Source organism: Nuphar pumila, chromosome 3 (genome assembly GCF_984573655.1).
Source record: "Nuphar pumila chromosome 3, dmNupPumi1.hap1.1, whole genome shotgun sequence".
NCBI lineage: Eukaryota > Viridiplantae > Streptophyta > Magnoliopsida > Nymphaeales > Nymphaeaceae > Nuphar > Nuphar pumila.
In genome coordinates this window covers 121,835,900-121,846,099 of record NC_143251.1, presented here as the reverse complement: position 1 = coordinate 121,846,099, position 10,200 = coordinate 121,835,900, and the positions used below count along the sequence as shown (strand labels likewise).

At 37.7% G+C, this 10,200-nt stretch overlaps 1 protein-coding gene across 1 annotated transcript; it reads left to right on the top strand.

The window, feature by feature from the left end:
* Window positions 1–6,603: 6,603 nt before the first annotated feature.
* Window positions 6,604–7,599, top strand: LOC149843553 (uncharacterized). The gene has a single exon (XM_090000927.1). It carries the CDS (start codon window positions 6,604–6,606, stop codon window positions 7,597–7,599), a length of 996 nt encoding a protein of 331 aa, XP_089857053.1.
* The last annotated feature ends 2,601 nt before the right edge of the window (window positions 7,600–10,200 follow it).

The following is a 10,200-nucleotide window of genomic DNA, read 5'->3' as shown; positions in this document are numbered from 1 at the left end:
TATTTGTTACATGTAGTTAGTTTGTCATAGGTAGTTAGATTCTTGTTTTTGTAATTTTTGATCAAACTAACGTCAAATTTTTGTTTAGTTTTTCTTGATTTTGTTTTCATTTTGTGTTTTTGTTTTGCAGGAAAATTGTTGGACATATGGTAAACCCTCAAAAGTACCCTCGAAGAGCCCTCTGAGGTCTCCAAAAGGTCCCTTTGAGTCCCTCAGCGAACCCCCAATAAGAAAAGAAATATCAAATAAAGCAGAGGCCTCAAAAGAGACTAGAAGCTCAAGTATTGAAGACCCTTCATCTTTTATTTTTAGCTTAGGGTTTATTTAATTTAATTTATTGGGTTTGTAATAAGGACACTTTATTATTTTTATTTGTTTAATCCCTCCGTAGAGGGCCGTACTCTTAGTTAATTAATTAATTAATTCTTTTATTTTTCAAGGTAATAAAGAGTAGATTAGTTTTCTGTAGAATACAAAGTTTTCTCTTGTTCTCTGAGATCGACCCGGACTCCACCACTCGTGTCGGCCAATTTTTAGTATTTGGTGTTTGACTTCCACATTGTTTTTATTGAAAATATTGTTTTAAAAATCCATTTCATAAAACTTACACCAGTAGGCATAGTCATGAATGAGTAATATGAATTGTCTTTATTTAAAGAGACTTATCATTGCATGTGCCTCTCGTAGGCATTCGAGGGATCAATAGCCCGTATAACCCTTCTCTGTGGCCAGTTGTTTTTGAAAATAATAATTTTAAATTCAAGAACTGCACACCAAATGATAATTTCAAAACCAGTTCTTGCACTCGTTGCAGAGTAGCAAGTAGGATTATCTCCTCAGAAAATGGAACTTAGGCAAAACAGTTCACTGAAACTTTACTTTATTAATATCTTAGAAAAATAAAATTAATTACTTTATTCTTTAATTACAATGCTAACTAAAATAAAAGAACAAAACAATAAAAATAACTATCCTAAACTAAGCCCACGGACTCTCGAACAAAATCCAAGAAGCTTTAAGAAAATATATGACCACTTCAACCCACCCTCTTGTGCGTGGCTCGACTAAGCAAACTTGTAAAATAAAAACAACAACTATTCTATCCTATTCTAAACAGTTAATACAATTAATTAAAAGAATCAATTAAATATAATTAACTAATATAAATAACTGAGTTAAAAGAAATAAAAAATGCAATTAACTAATTATCTAACTAAGAAAAAGTAAACTACAACTATCAACTAAAGCAAAAATATCAATTGTTCTGAAATTAAATCTAAATTATCCTATTGGCTAAAAGAATAAATAATAATTAAATTAACTAAATTCAATTAAATGGTGAATAACGTAAAATAACTAAACTATACAAGCTTGAAATCAAATTCTGAACTAATGAATTAAAACTAACATTATCTATAATTAAGCATGATTAGTCTAAGGAAGAAAATTAACGATTACTACGCTTGATTAAAAGAAAATAAAATAACTATCAAATAAAAGAATTGACTATGGTTAATCTGATGTAACTAAACTATCGAAATGAACTAACTGATCTAATTTAGTTTCTAATATAATTCAATAATCTTAATGCTAATCTAATTAATATCAAAACATAAACTTAACGTGAGATAATAACACTAAATAAAAAAGAATAATAAACAATTGCTAAATGCGGCTAAAATGCAATTTATCTAACTATGCAAAACTAATTAATGAATAAAATAGTTAAATATCTAACTAATTACAAGAAATAAATTTTTTGAATTTAAAATAACAAAAATAAACTAAACATTAAATGATATAAAATTAATCTATTCAATCAGCTGAAATAAAAACTAACCTAACACCTAATTTATTCTAATCTATTTACAGAAAATAATTATGCATAAATAATAAATAAATAACAAAGAGAAGCAATAAAAACTATCTAATTACTATGTTGAGACATGAATAAATAAAAATGTGAATTGATATAAACTAACTAATTAACGAGAATAAACAAATATGGTTTAACTACTTAGCTGGAATAAAAAGAATAACGATCGATCATCTAATTTAACAAGAATAACAATGCATAAATGACAAATAAAGAAATACAACTAATTAATTTGTGGAAACATAAATAAAAAAAGATTACAGGAATTAAAATAATCTATTTAATGAAAAAAACAAAAGAAAAAGTAGATTTAACAACTTATTATTAAAAAGAAATAAAATGATTTCAAAAACCTTAATTTGCTAACAATAAAAATTCTAATGAATTAATTATGACTAAATATCGAAAATAAAAAGAAACTAATCTAAATTAAACTAATTAGTCTGAACCTAAACTCAACTGAAAATACATAAATACAAGAGATTAATCTAACTATATGTGTAATAACCGCAATTTTCCCATTAAATTTTTTAATATTTTAGGCGTAATATGGGTGGATTTGGACACTGATCCAAGTTTCGGATCCAGAACCCATAACTAAGTGATACCTCTTATACATACAAACCTATTAAAAATCAATATATGTATATAGAAAATAAATAATATATATATATATATATATATATATATATCATTAGGCAGGGTTTTGGATCCAATTATGGATCCACATTTTTAAACAAGACCCGGATCCAACACGTTGTTGGATCCCGAGTACGGGTCGCGGGTTTCAGACCCAAAACCGCGTCGCGTGATGAGTAGCGATAAAGAAGAAAAAATCGGGGTTAGGGTTCTAAAAGAACCCTAACACGATTTTGGCAAAGAGTGGGGGCCGCGACGTGAAGCCGCCAAAGGAAAAAAAAAAATAGGTTCGCCCTCCTTCCTTTTTGGAAGGAGGGGGAAGGGGTCGCATCCTCTTCAAAAAGGGGGGGGGGGGGGGTCTCGCCCCTCTGCACCTCCCTCAGCCTCTCATCTCGCTGCACCTCTCCCGCTCGGTCTTCACCTCCCCCTCGACTCCGCTCTATCCTTCAGATCGCCCTCCGAGCTGCGGCCTGCTGCTCGAAGCCCTCGTCAGAGACGCCCACCTCTTTTCCAGTGGTGGTGCTGTCAAGGACGACCGACTTTCCCTCGTGGTTGCCGCAACCTCTTCGCAGGAAAATGGTAGGATTCTGTACCTTTGCTTTCGGATGATTGAGTGGGCACGTATGGGTGTGGGAGTCCAAGAACCCCAAATCTGATGAAAGTCCTTTTTCTCTCTATTCTTCAGATTGAGATACCGATGAAGGGTGCCGAAAAACCCTAAACCGAAAACCCCAGACCCATGATTTGGGGGTTTCGGATTTTTAATACACCCTAAATTGAAAACCCCAAACCCATTATTTGGGGGTTTCGGATTCTTAATACAGTGTTGTCAAACCCTAAACCAAAAACCCCAAGTTCATGATCTGAAGGTTTCAGATCTTTGATATGGAGAGGGGGGGGGGGGGTCAGTAAGTTCTTCTTTTCATGTTGTAGGTCTTACTGCCATTTTTACTTATTTTGTGTATTAAGTGTGTTTGAGCAGTCGATGTGGGTTTGCCGAAAATCCAAAACCTTCGATTTGGGGATTTCAGACTTCGGTTAGTAGGGTTAAATTGTGAAATAGTTGGCGTTAATGTTGTTTGAAAAAAAAAAAAGGTCTTGGGCGAGCTAATCCTACCTAGCAGAGCCTCTAGGGCTTCAGTTACAACCAATTTGAATGGTGATTAGTCTTAATGATATTGGTGCTAACATCACTTATAATATGGTGGTTAACTCTCATTTAATTTCCTTTAGAATTATAGCAGTGTTTAAAAATGTCCTTGACCAGTCGTTCTGTTCTGTTAACCCTGGTGGTCATACACTGAAGTCAGGAATCTCATTACTGCTTTCAAAAGGTTTTGCTATTATTTGAGGTGCACTAGAAACCGTGGTATTCTATTTATTAATCTGGTTAACAATTGATATTGTATCCAATTTGAAGGTAGAAAGTAGAACGTTCATAACAATAGTTACTTGCTCTGGAATGCATAAAAAAAAAATTTGTGTCCAATCTTCAATTGTATCCATATTGTATTGCTGCAGTACACACTCAGTTGGTATGCATTTTGCTGCACACATTACTGTTCACCCACAAAAATATGTATACATTTTCTGTTGTGACATTAGTAACAAAATGGACTCCCTCTTTGATATGTTCTGCTACACATACATAGATAATTAAATATGTGCTTTTCCATTGCTGTCATGACTATACATGTGCCCATACCCTGCACATGGGAGCCGAACCCTTTCTCAGGAAGCTGACCCATAGTGCATTATGTCATACCTGAAAGACCAGAGAGTCGACCTTTGCGTAATATGAGTCAGTCCTTGGTTGCCCGTGTTTGGGCATTATGCTTATAGCTGAAATCGAGTGATATTATACATCAGTGAAAAACTGTGTTTAGATCTTTACTGCCATTAAGAATTTTGATTCACTATGAAAATTGCATATGAGCATTCTACTCGTAGTTACAAATACGTGATGCTACCCATTTGTGAAACACTATGTTTTAATTGTAACTTGATATAGAAATGGGCGTAGGTGCAATTTGGTTATATCTGAAATTTTGTCATGTAAACTGCTGACATTCAAATCTGTAAATGTCTGAGTTTCTGTAGAAGAGCTATAAGACGTGTCATTTATTGAAATTGTTTGTTGCATGCAGTCAAGTTATGTGAATTGCTTTCCTTTGTCCACTATGAATTCAAAATGAATGATAGGGAGTTTGGTAATCTGGCCTAATTGGGCAATATGAATTGGGTACCTGATGCAGGTACTTTGGTTAATGAGCTTGCACTCAATGTCAATAACACTGGTGAGAAAATTTAAGGTTAATTTTGTGTGCTTGACTGATTTAAAGGCACTGAAGCACTCTGAGTGGATTTGTGCAATCAATATGAAAAAAAAATGGATGTATGTGTACTTTGGCAAAATGACTAAGGTTGGAAACTTACTACTATGGTAGTAGGATGTAGATGGGGAAACACCCCATACTTCAGGAAAATAATTAAATGAAAGAATTAACTCACTCAGATTCGGGCAAAACTTGGAGAGGGTAGGTGGTACAAAACTCCAGGAACGTGTTTTCATGTTTCGAGCTAAAATGTATCGTTGGTCCTCAGTCCTCGGACTTGGGGGGGACCCAGACTACCAATATGTCCTAGATGGTAGCTCTTTGTTCTTCTGCAGAAGTTAGAGATGCATCCTGTTTTGGTTTTGGCCTTTGGGAGGTTCTCTCGGTCACTGGCCGCTCCCTTGGAATTTCAGTCTCAGTTAGAATGTTCGGGTTAATAAAACACCCTTGAATAATATACCCCCGAACGTTCTTTTCTGTGATGGTCACCTTGGCCCGCGAGTACCTGCAGGATAAATAAAAATAAACATTAATTAACACAATTTAGGTGTCACACTGAGTAGTATGATTGAAACTTGTAGTTACAGTTCAATATCTCTTCCTGAATGTAATTCTTTACCTGCAATATACTTTAGAAATTGTAATATGTGAGATGTTTGAATCTTGTTGATGTGTAGCTAAATGTTATCCCTGCAAATGTTGTAGTTGTTGGTTAAATGAAATACATGTTACTATTGTTGTATAGTTTCTTTATTTGATCCTGTATATGCTGAAAAATCACCCACGACACCACATCACATACTTGACACATGATATATATGAAAGAAAAGTTACAGGAATTCCTACTTAGACGTGGTAGTCTAATTCCTATAATTTTTATCATTTTCAGGAGAAGAGTAGAGTCTATGAACGACTGTGGGATGGGGCATCGATCGAGACTTGATTTACTTGTTCCTGGGCGGTCCTACTTACTTTCAGATGTGATTCTGTTTGAGACTTATAATGTGGAAACTCTGATGATTGATTCTATTATTACTGAAATAATAATAAATGGTGTGGTTTGCTTTTACCTTCCTGTATCGTTCTGAAATGCTTAACCTTTGAATTATTATTTTCCACTGTTATATATATATAAAGTTCTTAAAATTATTTGGGTTAAAATTTTGGGGCGTTACAGTTATGGTATCAGAGCCTGGGAACAATAAATCAAGGTTCACGGTCGTGCCGTACCTTACAAGCGCTCTGTGAGTATAAATTCTTTATCAGTCATGATAATTGCATTGTTTTTCTGTATAAGTATAGATATATACATGTAATGACTTTAGGAACACTACAATTCAAAGATAGTAAAATTGTGTGTATTAAAATGATTATTAGATGTATTGTCGATCCCAAGCTAGTTTGAGCACGGCGAACGAATGACAGAAACAAAGGGGCTTCGTGATGGAAACTCTCGATAATTTGGCTCAGACAATGGACACCCAAATGCGCCACTAGGAGAAGTTAGCCGCAGCCATAAGTGAAAGGCATAATACCAGCATGATCACCTATGAGAAGTTCTTGAAGTTGAATCTGCCAACTTTCTCAGGAAATGTTGATCCTGAGCTAGCCGAGAGCTGGATAGCAGAGACAGAACGTGCTTTTCGGGTTCTGCCTGTCCCCGATGAAAAACAAACAGACTTCGGCACCTACCGCCTGACGAAAGATGCATAGAAATGGTGGGACACAACCCGAACCATCCACTTTGCCGGAATGGATCCTATTCCATGGCAAGCATTCAAGGAGGCGTTCTTAGAGACATATTTTCCCCAATACGATCGTGATCAGAAGCATCAAGAGTTCCTGGAGCTTAATCAAGGGAATATGAATCTGGTAGAATACACTACCAAAATTTGGACCTTGGAGCGTTATTGCCCAAATTTGTTCGCGAATGATAAAACCAGGGCAACTAAGTATGTCCGCGGGCTCAAGGACGGATTACGACCACGAGTGATGATTAATCTGCCGTCCACCCTCGCACAAGCCATTGAAGTGGCTACTGTGCTGAACGAAGAATGGGAGCGATCAAGGAAGGGTCAGAAGGACACACCGTGGAAGCGGGGAGCCGGTTCGCATCAGCATCAAGGTAGCAAGAAACACCACCCTCCTCACAAGAAGCAAAGGTACAATAGTGGCGCTCATCCTCCACAAAATCAAGGGCCAAATAGGGTTTGCCCAAAGTGCAATCGGTTTCATAATGGGCAACCTTGCCCCAGAGACACGAGTGCATGTCTCTACTGTGGCAAGATGAGTCATTATGCTCATCAATGCTGTAAGAAGATGGCGAACATGCAGGGGAGTAATGCCGGTGGAGGATATCAGCAGCAACAACCACCACCTCAGTTACAACATGTACCGCAACATAACACACAAAATAGGGTGCAGGGACGAGTATATGCTACCACTGTAGAAGCGCTGAAAAAGAGAAATCTGGTGCGAGGTACAGTATTTGTTAATGGCCATGCTGCACTTGTCCTTTTTTATTATGGTGCTACACATTCGTTTATATCCATAGAGTTTGCAAAACTACTAGGTGCACGTACTGAATCTCTGAAACATGTTTTAGATGTGTACAATCCTATAGGATATAATTCCATATGTGTAAACTATATCCTTGATGTAACAATTGTGTTGGAGGGGCAGAATTTACCTGCCGACCTGATCATACTCGATATGACAGAATATGATGTCATATTGGGGATGAATTGATTGTATGAACATTATGCAAATGTTCTCTGTCGCCAAGGGAAAGTGGTCTTGTCCCGACTAAGATTACCAAAATTTGAGTTTCGACTCTCCAGACCTACGGTCAAAGCCCGAATGGTATCGGTACTAAAGGTTCATAAGTATATGCGACAAGGGTGCCGAGCATTCCTAGTGAATGTATCTTCCTGCGAGTCGAAGGTCACACCATTAGAAGAACTTGAAGTGGTTCATGAATTCCCGGAAGTGTTTTCGGATGAGTTGCCTGGACTACCTCTACAACGCGAGGTGGATTTTCATATCGAGTTAGTGCCTGGGACGACACCGATCTCGAAAGCGCCCTATCGTATGACCCCAGTAGAGTTGGAGGAACTAAAGAAACAACTCTAGGAGTTGATGGAGCAAGGCTTCATTAGACCTAGTGTGTCACCATGGGGAGCACCAATTCTTTTTGTGAAGAAGAAAGATGGTTCTATGAGGCTGTGTATAGACTATCGGATGCTGAATCCGGCGACCGTCAAAAATAAATATTCCCTACCTCGCATTGAAGACTTGTTCGATCAACTGCAAAAGGCGAAGGTGTTTTAAAAATTTGATCTCAGATCTGGATATCACCAACTTTGGATCAAGGATGACGATATTCCCAAGACAGCCTTCAGAACAATATACGGTCACTACGAGTTCGTAGTTATGCCATTCAGACTAACAAATGCTCCTGCCGCATTCATGGATTTGATGAATCGGATATTCAGAGCGTACTTGGATTCTTTCGTGATCGTCTTTATCGATGATATACTTATATACTCTGAAAGCATAGAGCAACATCGATAACATTTGAGGATTGTATTGGAGACTCTCAAGAAACACCAATTGTTCTTCAAATTCTTCAAGTGGGAATTCTGGCTCGAGAAAGTCATGTTCTTGGGCCATGTCATATCCCGAGACGGAGTCTCGGTGGACCCGACTAATGTTGAAGCTGTATTAAATTGGGGTCAACCGAAGAATACCGACGATATCAGGAGTTTTCTAGGATTAGCAGACTATTATAGAATATTCATTCAGGACTTTTCACGGATTGCCATGCCCATGACCAAGCTTCTGAAGAAAGGAATTAAGTTCGAATGGACGGATAAGTGCGAGGAGAGTTTCCAAATCTTAAAGAAGAAGCTTACCACCGCACCAGTGTTGGCTTTATCTTCAGATCATGGTGGTTTCGTGGTCTACTCAGACGCATCAGGTACTGGGTTGGGATGTGTTTTAATGCAGAATAGTAAGGTGATAGCATATGCCTCTCGCCAATTAAAGATTCATGAGCGAAACTATCCAACTCATGATCTCGAATTGGCGGTCGTAGTGTTCGCTTTGAAAATATGATGACATTACCTGTATGGGGAACAATTCAAGGTATTTACTGATCACAAAAGTCTCAAGTACCTGTTCTCCCAGAAAGAGTTGAATATGCGACAACGACGATGGTTGGAGTTTATAAAGGATTACGACCTTACCATTTCCTATCACCCAGGGAAGGCAAATATTGTAGCTGACTCTCTCAGTCGCAAAGCTGGTTGCAGTTTGTCCAGTCTATTGACAAAAGGGTGGAATTTGGTGGAGGAATTCATTGATTGAAAACTGTTCGCAGATGTCAAGGAAAGTATCAAGTTATCTAATTTATCTGCCCATCCGGAGATCCTTACAAAGATTATTGAAGGTCAGAAGGAGGATCCTCAGTATGAGAAGCTGAAGTTACTAGCCCAACAAGAAAATTTACACTTCTCACTCAAGGAAGATGGCAATATCTGGATGCAAAAACGACTTTAGGTCCCTAGCGATCCCAAGTTGAAAGAAGAACTATTGGGTGAAGCACATAGGTCCAAGTACACCATACACTCAGGGGGTACAAAAATGTTTAAAGATTTACAACGAGGGTATTGGTGGAATGGAATGAAGCGTGAGGTCGCAAGTTATGTCTTGAAGTGTTTGACCTGTCACCAAGTCAAGGTGGAACATCAGAAGCCTGGCGGAATGATGCAGCAAATGGAGATTCCACAGTGGAAATGGGAAGAAATCACCATGGACTTCGTGGTGGGTTTGCCCAAAACACGGAAACAACATGACACTATATGGGTAATAGTGGATTGACTGACCAAATTGGCTCACTTTCTACCCATACGAATAAATCAATCCCTCGAGAGCTTAGCAGATTTATACATCAGAGAGATTGTTAGATTGCATGGAGCACCAGTCTCTATTATATCAGATCGAGATCCTCGGTTTACTTCTCGGTTTTGGGGTCAGTTGCAACAGGCCTTGAGTACAAAACTGAAGCTGAGTACCACTTTTCATCCCCAGATCGACAGACAATTAAAAAAGACTATCTAGACGCTAGAAGATATGCTGCGAGCATGTATGCTGAATTGGAAAGGTGAATGAGACAAACATGTTGTTTTAGCCGAATATGCTTACAATAATAGTTACCATGCGAGTATCGGCATGACTTCTTTTGAAGCTCTGTACGGAAGACCCTGCAGATCACCTGTGTACTGGGACGATATTGGTGAACGGTCGGTAGAATCACCGATCGTGTTACAATAATATACCCAACAAGTC